The sequence below is a fragment of the Callospermophilus lateralis genome, chromosome 19, assembly GCF_048772815.1.
Source record: "Callospermophilus lateralis isolate mCalLat2 chromosome 19, mCalLat2.hap1, whole genome shotgun sequence".
Lineage (NCBI taxonomy): Eukaryota > Metazoa > Chordata > Mammalia > Rodentia > Sciuridae > Callospermophilus > Callospermophilus lateralis.
The window spans coordinates 639536-655387 of NC_135323.1; the positions used below are offsets into that span (position 1 = coordinate 639536).

The window sequence follows — 15852 nt, forward strand, 5'->3', positions numbered from 1 at the left end:
GTGTGGGACTCCGTTTCTATGAAGTGGGCAGAGGGACAATCCATGGAGAAAGATGACCAGTGGGTGATGGAGAGCTGTGTCCTGCCAGGCCCACCTGTGAGTCTCCGGGTTCCTGAAGGTGCCCACAGGAGCTGTCTGGGCCCCAGGCTGTCCATGTCTGGGACACCTCTCCACAAAGGGACGAAGGACTGACGCATTTGTGCCCGACCTGTCCTTTGTGGGCACGTCGTGAGGCTAGCCTGTCCGTGTGGTCCACAGAGACCCTCGTGGGGGCTGAGCACAGGCGCCCACAGCAGCGCCCAGAGGTGACAAGAGCTTCAGCTGGTCCTGCCCTTCCTGGGCCACCTCTCCAGTCACCCCTCCTCCCGCTGAGGTCAGTGGACAATGGACCCTGAGTGAGACTTTGAATGAGGCAAACAATCACAGAAACAAAAACCCTCTAAGAAATGCCAGGAAGGAAATGGTGGCCACTGTGACAGGGAAAAGTGGGAACCACTTCAGAACAGTCTGGAGGTGGCACTGAAGGTGCGACCAGGGAGAGTGGGAGGGGCTCCAGGGGAAGAAAGGCAGGTGCCAAGGTCCTGGGGCGGGCAGGGCAGGGGCCTTCCAGGAGAGGATGGTGGGCTCGAGCGCTGCGTGAGGGGTGGGCGCGGCCGGGGGCTGCAGAGGTGGCCGGGCTGCTTCTCCTGTTGGCTACTGAATCAGCGAGAAGTGTCCTGAGAAACAGAGCCGGCAGGTGCTGGCCAGAGATTACCATCGGAACGGCTCCTGCGGTCACGGAGCCATAGAGTCCAGGATCAGGTGTCTGCGGCCGGAGGCCCTGGAGCCTGGGTGGTGGGCGAAGCTCCCGTCGGAGTCCAAAGGCCGGAGAAGCAGGCCACTGGTGTCACAGCCCAGAGCGGAGCCTTGCTTCAGTGGAGCACTCAGTGGCGTCGCAGACGACCCGCTGTAGTCCGTCCACTGGTCCAAGGCCTTCCAGCCGCACCCTCCCAGACCACCCAGCCACGGGGGCACCCCGGCCCAGGCCCGTCAACACCGCGGCTCCACCACATCCCCAGGGGCTGGCTCCCCATTTCCTCTCTGAAGCCCCTCTGAGACCCCCTGGGCCAGGCTGGGCACCGTGTGCTCAGTGGACTGTCCCCACCTCCCCTGCACAGCCACGGACGCTGCCGGGCATTCTCATCCCACGGGAGGAAATCGGGCCTCATGGAGGTCAGCCCTGTGCTCAGGGCCACGCGGCTGCGGCTCTGGTGCGGGGACAGGAACCGGGTCAGCTGGCCCGCAGCCTCTGCTGCTGCCCGGCCTGTCCTGCCCGGGGCCTCCCTGGGCGTGGAGATGGCAGCGGAAGCTCTCTCAGATGAGGCGCCCGGGCAGGGTCGGGAAAGGACAGCCTCCAGCCCTCTGCCCTTGCCACAGGCCCCGCGGGTCCTTCCGAGATCTGTCTGTGAGACTCCGAAGACACCAGGGTGAGCGTTGGAAAGGGCACCAGTGGGACCCGCTTAGCGAATCGGGTGCTGTGTCCAGGAACGGCTGCGTCCAGTCAGTGCCCATGGACAGAGAGCCGCGCACTGGAGCCTGTGCCCAGCCTCGGGGAAGGACCCGGGTCAGAGGGGACCCAGTGGCCACCTGGAGGAGGGTCGAAGGAGACACCTACGTCAGCGACCCACGGTGGCCTGTGGGGGCCACGGCAGCGCCTCCCACCTGGTGGTCCCCGATGACTTTGGGGGCACAGGACACGAACTTGACCCTGTGTCAGCCCTTGGGATCTGCCCAACGCGCACACAGGCTCTAGCGCCTTGTCTCCCCTTTTAACAGCGAGCGGGTGGCCTGGGCCAGTCTGCCCAGTGACGGGGCCCAGCCAGAACTTACTCCTGGGGACAGGGCACCTTCGATTCCTGACAAGTGTAATGGTCGAACGGTGAGCCTCCTAAAAGGGGCGTCCGCCAGGTCGAGGAGCTTGAGGTGAGGTCACCTGGAGCAAGGTGGGCCCAGGTCCGACGCCGGGGTCCTCACAGATGGTGGGGGGCGAGCCAGGAGGCCGCGCCAGCAGAGAGGGGAGTGACTCCCCCGCGGGACGCCCGGGGTTGCCAGAGCCATCGGGGCTGAGAGGCCAGGAATGGGTCCCCGCAGCCTGCAGAGGGTGGGCCCTGCCGACTTCTGGCCCCAGCACTGAGCCAGTTCCTGTCACCTGGAGCCACCGCGCTGGTGCTCACTCTAGGGCAGCCTGGGACGGGGGCAGCCTGGGACGGGGCAGCGTGGGACGGGGGCAGCGTGGGACGGGGCAGCCTGGGACGGGGGCAGCGTGGGACAGGGCAGCCTGGGACGGGGGCAGCCTGGGACGGGGGCAGCCTGGGACGGGGCAGCGTGGGACGGGGCAGCGTGGGACGGGGCAGCGTGGGACGGGGCAGCGTGGGACGGGGCAGCGTGGGACGGGGGCAGCGTGGGACGGGGCAGCCTGGGACGGGGGCAGCGTGGGACGGGGGCAGCGTGGGACGGGGCAGCCTGGGACGGGGCAGCCTGGGACGGGGCAGCGTGGGACGGGGCAGCCTGGGACGGGGCAGCCTGGGACGGGGGCAGCGTGGGACGGGGCAGCCTGGGACGGGGCAGCCTGGGACGGGGGCAGCGTGGGACGGGGCAGCCTGGGACGGGGCAGCGTGGGACGGGGCAGCCTGGGACGGGGCAGCCTGGGACGGGCGCAGCTGCGGACGGGGCAGCCTGGGACGGGGCAGCCTGGGACGGGGCAGCGTGGGACGGCACAGCCTGGGACGGGGCAGCGTGGGACGGGCGCAGCCTGGGACGGGGGCAGCCTGGGACGGGGCAGCCTGGGACGGGGCAGCCTGGGACGGGCGCAGCCGCGGACGGGTTTCTGTTCCCGGCAGCGAAGTTCCCCTCTTGGGCGATCTGGATTTAAAAGGCCACCATCAGTACCGAGGAGGTGGGGCTCAGGTGCAGGTGTGTGGCGGGAGAGCTCAGCGGGTGAGAGCACAGGCTGGCAGGGGCTGGGGCGGGCGGGCGAGCGCCTGGTGCCCAGGGGCCCAAGCAGGGAGCTGCGGTGGCCCGGACGCTGGAGTGGTGAGCAGGCAGAGCCACGCCCCTGGCACGCTGGAAGCAGGGGACCCGCCCTCGCCTGGCATGGCACTCCCCCGAGTGAATTCCCGGGAAGCCCAGGCGTCCAGTGACTCAGGACCGACCTCCCTCCAGGGACAAGCGCTGTGGACCTCGAGGGTTTTCCCATCACCCTGCAGGGCCACCGAGAAGCGGGACCACAGGGAGGGGGTTTCCAGGACGCTTGGCTGGCGGGAAACAGCCTTCCCCTCCGTGTGTGCGGGACCCAGGCTGCTGGCGGGAAGGTCACTGCCACCTGCCCTCCCCTGTCCCCAGGATCCAGAACCCGCCAGGCCCCCACTCCTGGTGCTCAGGGACGGCCGCGACCTCCCCAGACCCTGCAGAAGCAGAGCCCGCAGCTGACCCTTCCCGGCCACTCCAGCGCAGGGCAGGTGGCGTCCAGCTTGTCAGCATCCCACACTGGAGCGTGACCGCATCTCCAGGGGAGTCAAGGTGGCCGCCCACGGGCGAGAGACGCCCCTGGGGACGCCCCTGAGGACGCCCCTCTCAGTGTCCACCACTCCTGAGAGCCCCAACTGGGGACCAGGCCTGGAGCTTGGACCTTCAGGGCCACCTTGGATCCAGACCCCGGCACTCGGGAGGCAGGTCTCAGCCAAGGGCTCTGCAGGCCACTGCTCCCAACAGTCCTCAGGGCCCGCCCCTTCACAGACAGGGGACCTGGCCAGGCCACAGGCTGGCCGGGGCGTGGCGGGAGTTCAGACCAGGCACCCGGGCGCCGACCGCCTCCCCCAGGACAGGCCTTCCTAGGAAGTGGTCTTTCCGAGCACTGCCCGGCCAGGCAGTGCAGAGGACCCTCGGGAGGACCGTCACGGGGGGCTGCAGTCCCACATGGCCCCAGCACCAGGAGCACCTGAGAAGCACTGGTCGTCTCCTTCCTGTCGCTGCCCACGGACAATCGGGGGTTCGGAGCACGGCAGGGGGTCCTGGGAGGGCCTCCCCACTGCCTGCAGGGGAGGCTGTCACAGAAGGCCTGGGGAGGGGACGGCCGCCACTTGCCCCCCACTCTGCCCGCCACCGCCATGCCTAGCCCGTGGCTGGGCGCCCTGGGATAGTCGGGGGGTAGCGGGGCCCCTGGGTGCTGCCCACCCAGGCCCTCTGGGCACCCTGCTAGCAGGTTCCTTTTCCTATCCTGAAGTCTCCAAGGCTTGTGAATGCCCATGTGCCCAAGGGGCCGCGGGTGGGCAGTGGCCACCCCCGCAGTGCACAGCCTGCTCCAACTCCAGCCGAAGGGACCCCAGAGCCTCTCAGGCCCGGCCTCGTGGTCAGACCTCCAGGGACTGATTCCTCGGCTCTAGGGAAGGCCCAGCTGGCTGCCGGCGGGGGCCGGGCCAGGAGGGCGCCCAGCCTGGCGTGTCTCCCTCCTCCAGCACGTCTCAGCCCCCCATGGCAAGGTCTGCTCTCCAGACCCAGAAGCCCCAGCCATTTCTGGGCCAGGCGTAGGCTGGAGCCCGAAGTTCTTGAGACTCGGGTCCAGTTCCAGGGAACCCCAGGCGCACACTGGTCCGTGTGGCGGGTCCTGGACCGCCCCGCCCCAGCGCCTCCGTCCTGGTGGAGAGCCCACCATGCTCCCCTCGACACAGCACACAGGGCAGCCACCACGCGGCCACTCCCGTCCCACCCTGTGAGGCAGGGCTGTGACGTCCCATCCGGGGCTCGGATGGGGGAGCCCCCTGCCAACAGGTGAGGGGCCTGTCCTCCATGAGCCACAGTCCTGAGTGGTCCCCAGCCTTGGAGCAGGACTTGGCCCCCCAAACTCTTGTTAACCTGGGGGGGGGCAGCTGGGGAGGGCAGGGAGGTGTTTTGGCCACGGCATCCCACAGAGCAGCCGTGGCAGGAAGAGGGGTCGGAGGCCAGGCCCAGGCTCCCTCCGTGGCTGGCCGGGAGCAGCAGGCCGCACTCTCACTGACCGTTCACTCAATCTACAGGGAAGCTCCAGTTTCCATTTCCACTCGTGTTAGTACCCCAGAAGTCCGAGTGGCGCTGCAAAGGCAGGTGCTTCCCAAGAGTGGCCAGTGCACGAGTTCCCAAGCCCTGCTCCGCCCTAAATCGACCTGTTTTCCACCTAAGGGACTCACAGTTTGTGCCCAAGGCGAACGTGACTACATTAGATAGTTCCTATTTATTGCATCTGGAAAAGTCGGTCTGGTCGGTGCTTTTTAAAACCAGTGCACCCCAGAGACCACAGGCCAGGCCTGGTGTCCGACCCCCGCCCGAGCACCAGGAGCCACAAGGGTCGGGGGAGCTGCCTTCTGCACAGGGAGAGCGGGGACCCTCCTCCAGCCCCTCTGCTGGGCCACCCCTGCTGACTTGCTGGGGAGTGGCCGAGCCTCCAACTGGCAACTTCAAAAGCCAAGAGGTCTGGGATCTAGTGGCCAGCCTGCAGGGCCAACCCAATGGCCTGACGGTGGACTTGGGGAGGAGCCGGCGCCTTCTCTGGACCGTGCGCATGGAGTGGGGTGCAGGCGACACGGAGATGCTTCTGGTCTTGTTCCCGTCACGCCATTGGGTCTGGGGTCTTGGCAGTCCCCAGTGGCTCCTTCGCAGGTAAACAGGGGAGGGTGCAACCGAAGCCGGGGCTGGAGACCTGTCCCTGCGAGGGGCTGGAGGGTGCGTGCGTTCTGGGGAAGCGGCCGCCCCGGCCCCTGCATGGATAGACCCTGCTCAGGCCCAGAGCAGCCGCCGCCCTCCCACTCCACACGGCCCGAGAGTCCACGGAACTCCCTCGGTTTTATTTAGAAATGAACTGAACTTTTCAGGTAGTTACTTAACCATTCCAAGGCTAGCAGAGTCGGTGAGAGAGAAATAAGAATCATGAAGAAAACGGAGTCAGCGACACTAAGCGTCTACAACCGAACACGGAGAAACGGAGGGAGACAGACCACCTAACACTATCCTTCCCCTTGCACGGGACACCCAGCCTTGGGGTCCTGGATGTGTTTGGACCTTTTTCCCCAAAGAGATGCCTTCTAAGTAAATGCTTTTCATCTGCTGCCAAACGCAGGAATAAATAGCCGAAGGAGACGAGAATCTAAGTTCGCTCTGCTACAAATTTCTACCCACAGTGACCTTGTCCGACTCTTCTGTGCGCGACAGAGGAGCCACCCGAGGAGACAGGGTGCTGGTGGCTCCTGCCCCGGGCCCACTCCTCCTGCCTCTCTGAGGTGGCCTCGCTCTGTGTGCACGGGTCTCCGTGGAGGTCCGAGTGAGGGCAGCGGCAGGTGGAGTGCAGTAGTCTTGGGGTGGGGGCAGAGCGGTACTGGGGCGCGCAGAACTGTGGGTGCTCCCGAGGTCTGGCCACCATGCACTGGGGTCCCTACCAGCGGGCCGCACACACAGGGGAGGCCCGGGCGCCCACTCAGTGCTTGGCGGGGCCCGCGGGCTCTGCCCACGCAGCCTCCTCGTCGGGGGTCTCGGTGCCGGTGTTGGCTGGCGTGGGAGGCTGGGGCATGCCAGTAAGGGCACGGAGGCTGTGGGGGTCAACAGGTGGGACCAGAGTCGGAGCCTCAACGCTCAGTGTGTCAGCAGTGTCCTCGTAGAGCAGGGAGATGGTGGGCTGCTGGGCAGGCAGCAGGCTGGGGGACAGGTGTGCGGTCTCCAGCTCTGGGCCCCGGGCCAGGCTCCTGCTGGGCCTGGCGTCTGCTTCTGCTTCCCTGCAGGTCACCAGCTGGTCAGGAAGGTGAGGCGGAGGCGGAGGCTGCTCTGGAGTGGTGGGGACATCTGCGTGGGGAAGCAAGCGACAGGGACACACTCAGCTTTGTGTGCTGTGCCTCGGCCAGCGCTCTGCTCCCGCCTGAACCAGGGCCCAGGGACGTGGGGGACACGTGTGGGACACGGCCGGTGCTGGGGCGTGGCCTGGCCCCTTACCTTCTGGGGACACTGAGGCCAGTCTTACTTGGGCCTGGAGAAGGCGTCTCAGGGCCCAGGGTCCCCCTGACTGACGAGAACCTGGGGGCGTGTGCACAACTGGCCTGTGGCCTGTGGACCACAGACCTGGCCTGGGCTGGCCGAGCCGGACGCCATGGGCCACCTGCCTGATGACAGAAACCAGAGTGGGAAGTCACTGCGCTCAGCGTGCCCAGAACTGCAGGCCATTCCAGAGTCTAGCATGGGGACAGCCACCCAAGAAGGAGCCCACTGCAGTATTTAAAAAACTTTTTGTAGCTTACAAAACCCTGGAGTGGTGTCTCTCCTCCGCGGTGCAGAGCTGGCACCCGTCAGGGGCCCGCCCCAGCCGCGCCCCCGGAGCTTACCCAGGGGGCTGGAGGGAAACCAGGAGGCTTTGCCCGGGGCAGGTGTTTCCAGAGTGGCATTCCCCATTTTTGGTGTTTTTTAAAATCCTCAAATAGACAGGGACAGGTAACGGCCTGTCTGCTCTCCACGGATGGCTGGCCTGGGACACGAGGAGCCAGGGCTTCACGGTGGAGGGAGGTAGAGGCCGGGCACCGAGAGGCTCCGCGGGAGGGCCGTGGGCATCCCTCTGGGGTGGCAGATCCTTATTCGTACAGATCTGGGGTCAGCAGAGCACAGGCCGAGGGGCACCGCGTGGCAGCGCCCAGGTCCTGGGGAGGTGGACCACGGTTTGGGTTCAATGTGATTCCAGTTCAATTAGGTTTTCTTTTGTCTTTTAAGCCAAGATAAAACAGAAAGGCAACTGAACACAGAGCAAGAGAATGGAAAGACAAAGAGCGGAATAAGATCACACAGCGGGGGGTGGAAGGGAGAGTCCTGGGGGCCGGCGGGTGGGCAGGCGGGCAGGCGGCCTCCCAGCGCTCGCACGCCCCTCCACCCCGTTCCCTGGGGTGGTGCTGGGGCCGGGTGCATGCTGGGCACGTGCTCTGCGCTCTGCCCCCAAGCTGCAGCCCCAGCCACGGGGAGAGAGACAGAAGGTGCGGGAAAGCACTGCCTGGGACCTGGGCCTGTCCTCCCTGGGAGGTGCAGCTGGCGCCAGTCGGCACCGGGCGACAGAGTGAGCCCACAAGAACCAGAGTCCGTGCTACTCATGAATCCTGACTCGCTCCACTGGCAAGGACACCCGAGGAGCTGGGCCACTGACCGCCCCGACAGGACCCTCTCCATGCACCAGAAGGTGTGGCTCTGAGCGAGCGGGGTCCTGGGCTCTGGTGGCCTCCGCGTGCTTCAGATGGAAGAGCCTCTCCAGGAAGTCAGGCCCGAGCCCAGCAGCTGACAGGCACTTTAGAAAGGACTACTTCTCCAGTGGCCTGTCCTGCCTCGGGGACAGAGGCAACCCTGACCCTCGGCTGTTCTCAGAGCTTCCACGCCAGAGCTCCCCCTGGGCTGAAGCCTAGGTCTGCAGGTGACAGCCCTTTCCCTGGTCCCCGGTGGGGCTTCTGGGGAGAGAATATTGAGCCCCACTCAAATAGCAGCTACCAACAAGCAGCAGCACATGCCGACCGCATCCTTTAGGGAAGAGCCCTGTTTCTGTAAGTGGGCGGTTGTCCCCCGAGACACCCCCTCACTGACCCTGTTCTCCCTCCGAGCCTCACCTCGCGTCTCCTTTCAGCCCCGAGAGTGGCTTCCTGCGTGCCACCTACAAGCTCATCCAGCCCAGCAAGGACCGTGTTCTGGTCCAGTCTTGGCTGCAGGGTTATTACTGACCCTTTGGCGTAGCTGGGCTCCTGGTGGTTTGTGCCCTAAGGCCAGCCGTTGGGCCCAGGGTGTGAGGGGCTGGAGGGAGTCTGATTCCTGCCCATGGGCTGGGGACACAGCCGAAGCTGGAGGGGGACCAGCAGGGGTCCTCCCAGGACCCTGGCCCATAAGGACAGCAGGCAGTGGCCCCTCCCCCTGGCCAGCACCCCAGAGGCTGGCCTGCAGCTTTGAGGCGGGGCCTCAGCGGACCCTGCCAGTGGCCATGTTCCAGCACAGATCTGAACTCGGAGCTCGGCTGGGAGAGGCGGGCGGCAACAGGAGCACAGCACAGCAGCCAGAGGCGGAGCTCAAGCAGCGGAAACAAAAGAGGACAGCAAGCAAGACTGCCCAAGGGACAGGCGGCCACCACGGTTAGTGTCCCGGGCGGGCGGCCGCCGTGGCCTGGCCCTCAGACCAACCTCGCCCGGTGGCATTCAGCGTGAGGGAACTCCTGATTGTCCTGTTTATGAGGGAGGTGACTCGGGGCCTCTGGCTGGAGGGGACGGAAGGTGCCATGGGCTTCGGCAGGGCCAGGGGAAAGAGGTCAGGTGACCCTCAGTGCCCTATAAAGTTCTCGGCTCGGGCAACTGCCACCCACGCCCCAAGTCCTGGCTGTAGGGACCCGCGGGGCCGCCCCAGGAGGCGGCCTCCTGCTGGGAGGACTGCAGGGTGGGGACAGTGGGGGGCGGAGGAGCGGCCTGGGGAGGCGAGGACAGGCCACTCCGCGCGGCTTCTCCCTGGCCAGCCTGGCCCTGACCCCCACAGACCCTGACCCACAAGGCCGAGGGGCGGGGACACGGGGCCCGTGGGGCTGCCGGAGGAGACCTGCCTGAGGTGACAGTGCGCGAGGTGTCCTGGCAGCCGCAGTTCCCAGCACTAAACCCAGTGGCCGCCGTGACTGTCGGCCTCCGACAGGCTGAACACTCGCCGGCGTCCTTTCCTGCCACTCCTGACTAGAGGGAAACAGCGACAGATCACAGAAAGCCTTGACAATGGAGCAGCGAGGGCGTGGAGAGAGGGACACACAGCAGCGACGGACGCGAAGCATCGACGAGAGTGGGCCCAGCCCCGGGCACACAAGAGGCCCGCCACCCCTGGGGTCGGCCAGTCGGGAGAGCCAGGAACCAAACCACGCACTCGGCGCCTTAGTAGGGTGAGGGGCGGGGGCGGTTTGGCCCTGTGGGGAAGGAAAGACGGTCATTAGCAACTTCCAGACTCGGTCAGAAACCTCAGGGACAGAGAGCAAAACTGTCCACCCGTTTTAGCTTAAGAACCGCCCGGGGCGGGCGGGCGGGCGGGGGCTGGGGACCGGGCCAGACCAGCTAAGTGAACCCAGCAGATTCCGGCCGAGTGTCGGGGCAACACTCTCCCCCACCCACGGTGACTGGCCTTAGAAGACCCGAACCTCTGCAGGGACAGCTGAGCCCAGGCGCTGAGTGAGTGGGTGGCCAGGGTGGGCGCTAACCGGTGGAACAGAAGTGTCGGGAGCATCTCACGGCTAAGGGGGTCACAACTTAGAGACAAACTCGGGACAAGAGCAAAGCCCAACGGCATGCCACAGAACACAGGTGAGCGCGCTCACGTGCTAGGGCACCGCAGGCGGCAGGTGGCAGGTTTGTTATAGGGACTTTACCACATTAAAAACAAGGGCCGGGGAGAGGCAGGGACAGGTCACGCCTCCTCCTCGGGGTCCGGCTTGGGACTCGAGGCTGAGCACAGTGCAGCCCAGTCTTGGGGGTGTCTGCGCTCAGCTCCTGAAATGAGGGTGTGGCTGAAGATGGCGTGCCCAGACCAGGGTGCGGGAGCAGGCGAGGGAGGGGAGGGACCGCAGGGGAGGGGAGGGACCGCGGGGTCCCGGCTTAACCTCCGAGCCTCATCCCCAGCCCCGCTCATCTTTTATATAAGACAGGGTCTCAATGACTTGCTTGGGGCCTAAATTGCTGAGGCTGGCTCCGAATTTGTGATCCTCCTGTTTCAGCCTCCAGAGCGGCTGGGGTTCCAGGCATGTGCCACCGCACCCTGCCCTTCTTCCTCCCTGTAGGACCCTGGGGAGGGTCAAAGGTAGCCTCAGTTCACAGCCTAAATGGCTCTAAAATGAACGTTAAAAGGACAGGCTGACCTTCATTCTGACATAATTTTCTAACAAACAATTTTCTGTCCTCTGCAAAGTAGCCCATCTGGAACCCGTGTGCAGTCCAGCAACTCCGGAGACAGAGGTGCGACCGGCTGTTTAAGGATCCCAGGGCAGGTCACAGAGCTATCTGAGGGGATGGTTTTCTTTTTTTTTTTTTTTGGTACTAGGGATTGAGACCAAGGGCACTCTGAGCTACATCCTTGGCCACTCCCCCCATCTCTGTTTTTTAGACAAGGTCTTGCTAAGTTGCTGAGGCTGGCCTTGAACTTGAGATCCTCCTGTCTCAGCCTCCCAAGTCACTGGGACTAGAGGCCTGCGCCACGGTGCCTGGTCATGAGGACAGGGGGTTTGTCAGAATTCCATGAAGGGAGTGTGTGCGCGACCGTGGTGACTGTGTGTGCGTGTGCAGCTGGTGTGCACGCACGCCCGTGCTTGTGTGTCGCTGTGTGGGCGTGCGGGGACCCGGGAGGTGAGGTTTTCCTAGTGGCCTGCACTGGGGTCTAAAGTCGGGCCTATCCCCCGTCCCCTGCCTCGCGTTTTCTGCAGTTTCAGCTTCTCAGAAGCATCACCTGTTGAGGGGAAGGACACGGTCCCAACCCTGTCACTTTCTCACCAGGGATCACGCTGAGGCTCCTCAGCCTGGTTCTGCGGGAGGTGCGGCCACAGATGCCTGGGCCCCGGACACTGCAGCCCAAGGCGTCCCCCGCCCTCCCCACGAGGCACACAGGGTCCACAGCACTTTCTTTAAAGGCCCGCGAGCTGGGTACCCCTGGTCCTGGTACTTGGGAGGCTGAGGCAGGAGGACTGCTCGAGCCCAGGAGTTGGAGGTCAGCCTGGGCACACAGCAGGCCCTGTCGCATTGGTCAACAGATGGCAGTGGGCAGGGGTACCACGCTGGCCGTTCAGGTCCCCCGGGCACGGCGTTGAGAGGCAAGACGCCCCACAGTGAAGGGAGACCTCTCCGGCTGGTCCAGGGTGTCAGGGACTTCAGTGGGGTCTTTCTGGGCCTCTGGCTTGAGCTCTCCAGGGCATCTGCAGCCGTCTCTGGCCGTGGAGGGACCCAGAAGCCGATGCTGTCAACACTGAGGGAGCCCCTGGTGACCAGGGCACCCCTTCCCGCTCTGGCTAGGCCCTGCTGGGCTGGGCCTTGGGCCTGACAGCCACAGGAATGCATCTCAGAGACCACTCGCGGCCTGTCCTGGGGAGGCAACCGACAGGGAGGCCCGAGAGACGGGAGAAGGGTTCCCTGGTGGCCAGCAAGATGGAGGGCTGGGGCCCTGGTGGACCCGAGAGACACGCTGGGCTGCCGTTCTCACGGATCCCTGGCCTGGTCAGTCTTTGGCTCTCGTTCCAGTGATGCCTCCTCTGGGAGCCTCTGGAACCTTCCACAGCTGAGCTGTGCTGGCGGATGGAGCCCTGCAGGTCTCCTTTGCAGTGGCCCGGGACTGCACAGGTCTGAGGACCTCAGCGACTTGCTCACTGGTGGGACCATCCCCGCCGACCCTGTGGCCTGGGCTTAGCAGGGGCTCCACACGAGCCAAGGAAGTGGGAGTGGGCATGCCAGAAGCCGGGCAGTTGGGGGGACTGAGAAGGCGGCCAGGGCCGGGCTGGTGGAGGGACCTGTGGGGTCAGGTCTCAAGTCCACAAAAACAGAAGGGACGGCCTGACTCACTGAATCCCGGAACACAAACTAGGGCCCACAGGAAGCTGAGAACATCTGTATTTGGGATAAACAGGGGCCTTTTTCAAACCCAGGCAGGAAGCGCAAGGTCCCCTGAGCTGGACAGAACCAGAGCGAGCGCCAGCTGGCTGTGCTCCCGCACCTGGGGGACCCACAGGGGCTGGCAGGAGAGGTGCGTGACTGACAAGCGATACAGCGCGTAGGGGCTGATCTGACACACGGACATGTCGTGTGGTGGTGAGCTCAGGCCGTGAACGTGTCCAGCCCCTCACACTGCCCTTTCTTGTGTTAAGAAACACGTCAATCGGGCAGCAGAGCGGCCCCTGGGCTGCAGAACACCAGACCCCACCTCACAGAACTGGATGCTGTAACACCCTAGTTTTTAAGGTCCTTGTACAATCTAAGTTTTCCAAACTGTGGAGCAGCACCTTGGGAAACTGGGCCTGTCCCGTCAGGGGTGGACAGCACCTCTGCACTTTCCCTACCCACACCTGGCTAGGCGAAGCCTGGCTTCCATGGCAGAGATGGGCCTGGCCGCTGCCCGCTCCACGGGCACCCTGCACTCTGGGAGGCTCTGTCAACCCAGGGACAGGAGTGCTTCTGATTTAGCACTGTGCCCTTAAACACCACTTTGAGGACAAGTGGCCCCATGGGTGGACAGGCTGGGGCAAGAGGTTCCTCCAGCCTACGCGGCTGCCCGGCTGGCCCCCTGGAGGACGGTGGCTGGCCCTCGGTGGGTGGAAGGTCTGGCAGGTGGCACAGGGCCGACTTCCCCGTCAGGAACTCAGCACTGGGTCAGTGCTCAGAGCCAGTGTCAAACCAGGCCACTGGTGGAAGGGCTCCCGCCCCAACTCCAGGTCCCATTGCTCCTCCTGTCCTTGGCTTTTCCTCCAGCCGTTTCGTAGGACAGCAGGCAGATGCTGGAGCCGGCTGCTGAGAACCAGGCGGTGGTCGAGGGCTGGCCTGGGCAGCCTGGCATCAGGGCAAGAGGAGCTTGTGGCTCTGCTGCCCGCCCCCCGGGATCTAAGCTGGGTCCCCAGGCGTCTGTGTCCCTGGGTGACGGTGAAGCGGAGTTGCCCGCAGGCTGATCCGTCACCAGGCGCTGGCTGTCTTGCAGTCTGAGGTGGGACCTGGGCCTCAGGCTCTTACTGTTGTGTGGCATGAAAAACAGGGACCTGTGTCCTCGTCTCCGCAAGCCTGCGGGGTCACACTGAGCCGGAGCAGACACCTCCAAGGTCCCCTGACTGACTGGGGCCACCTGACCAGCAGGGCTAGCAGCCCTGGGCCCTGCGGGGAGGGGTGGGGACAGGGACGGAAGGGCGGAGGAAGGCCGGGCAAGGCTGGGACCCCCTGGGGGTGCGGCGCTGAGCGCCAGCCTCCTTCAGGTGGGCATGCGCGGGCTGAGGCCGATTCTGGTGACGTGGCACCTGCTGGCTTCGGTTCTGGGCTCGTGTGTCCACTCAGCCGCTGGCTGTGTCTCCTTATCAACGTGAGGGAGGCGTGCGGGCTGTGTGGGGCGAGCTCTCCAGGTGGCAGCGTCAACGTGTGTTTGGGTGCACACACAGACACGGAAACACACGGCAGGTGTGCACACGGGGCCACATGGACACACAGCAGGACCAGGTTCAGCGGGCACCTAGGGCCACGGTCTGGGAACACGGTGACGGCGGCTCAGACCTGTAGCCAGTCCCGTGGGTTCTCAGAGTGCGTGGCCACCTCCTCTGGCCTGGGACAGGGAGGGGAGCAGATGCCGGGGGAAGAGGTCCCAGCGAGTGGCTTGAGGATGGCCTTCACAGGCCTGGGGGCCAGCTGTGGTGCTGGGTGGCTTCACTCCACTGGGGATGTGAAGCTGGAGATGCTGGGGGGGGTCCAGGTGCCCAGGGACGCCGGCTCTGGGCTGGGTGGGGCGAGGCCAGCACCCCTTTTTCCGTAACTTAGTGAGACTTGGGTCAGGTGCCCCTGAAGCACAATGGGCAAGGGCCCTTGAGTGGGTCTCGTGGGGACAGTGAAGGCAGAGGGTACCCAGGCTGGTGTCACTGGGACCCTCCAGGCCCACGGTGGGGACGCCTGGGCGAGACGCACCCTCCGCTGTGGCCACCAAGGTCCGACCCGGCCTGAGCCCTGCTCCTCGCTGCCCAGGGGCTGAGCTGATGAGGAGCCCCCCGTGTCCTCCTCCCTGGGACTCTGTGCAGCACTCTGGGTGCTCAGGGGTGAGTGGCAGGAGGCGGCTGAGGTGGAGGCCGGCTGGTGGGGCTGGACAGCCCCTTCCAGCCGAGTCCTCGGTGCCACGTTTGCACTAAGTTAAAGGACAGCAAGACGCGGCCCACACAGCCTGAGGAGCCCCCAGGGGCACGGGGCCCTTCGGCAAGCGACAGCAGCCGCACCTGGAGGTCCGCTGCAGCAGAGCGTGAGCCCTGACACGGCTCTCTGCAAGGTTCAAAGGTCACTCCTGGGAGTCCCTGCGGTGACACCTGAGACAGTGGGGTGACGACCAGCGGGTTTCAGGTGACCCCGTGGTCCACCCTCTCGGCTCCGTATTGGGGAAGTGCTCGCAGTGCAGCAGGCCGACACAGGAGCTGACCCGAGCCATGGAAGGTGCCTCCTGAGTGACAGTGTCCCCCGAACACTGTGACACAGTCACTGGTTATCAGTGGTCACAGTGGAGGCGGGGCACCAGGGGTCTCCAAAGCCCCTACCCCTCTGAGTCACGTGGTCAATACCTGCCGGGCTCTGGGCTGCTGAGGGGGTGGAGGATGAGCCCCCCGAGTCACAGTGGCTGGTGTTCCCGCTGCCGCTGGGGCTCCCGCTGGCAGATGGCGGTGACGGCGATGACAGGGAGGGCGAGCTGTGCTGGTTTATGCACTGGGCCACGGCGAAGCCTGCAAGACAACAGACGCCTCAGGCGGGAGAAAACCGGGAGGCCAGCGGGAGGCCTTAGATGTCAAGGCCGGGACCCCACCCCAGTGCCCAGAAGGCCTGGGCCTGTTTTCCAGAATGAGCTGGTCAGGGGCCGACTGGACACACGTGAAGCTGTGTCCTGGAAGAGATGGGGCAGCCCCTGAGCCCGGGCAGGGCTGGGAGCTGTCCATCTGTGCCTGGGGTTGGACCAGCAGCCTGTGGGCTCTGCCCTTGAAAGGGACGTGCAGCCACAGGCTCCTGGGGCAGAGTTCACACGGTCGCTGGGCGTCGGGGGCCTCAGGGGACACCCCCTACTCTGCGAAAGGGACGGCACCAGATGCCAACTGGGCTGGAGGGGAGCCTGGAG

The 15852-nt window shown here is 65.2% G+C and overlaps 1 protein-coding gene across 4 annotated transcripts in view; it reads right to left on the reverse strand.

The window, feature by feature from the left end:
* Positions 1-5834: 5834 nt before the first annotated feature.
* Positions 5835-15852, reverse strand: part of Clec16a (C-type lectin domain containing 16A) — a 175711-nt gene continuing 165693 nt past the window's right edge. For 2 of the 4 annotated variants that reach the window (XM_077106086.1, XM_077106085.1), the window contains exons 22-23: positions 15308-15466; positions 5835-6843 (exon numbers count right to left, since the gene is read on the reverse strand). In XM_077106086.1, the coding sequence (XP_076962201.1) occupies positions 6482-6843; positions 15308-15466 (521 nt within the window). In that variant the 3' untranslated portion in view covers positions 5835-6481. The other 2 variants (XM_077106087.1, XM_077106088.1) reach the window with 2 other exon arrangements.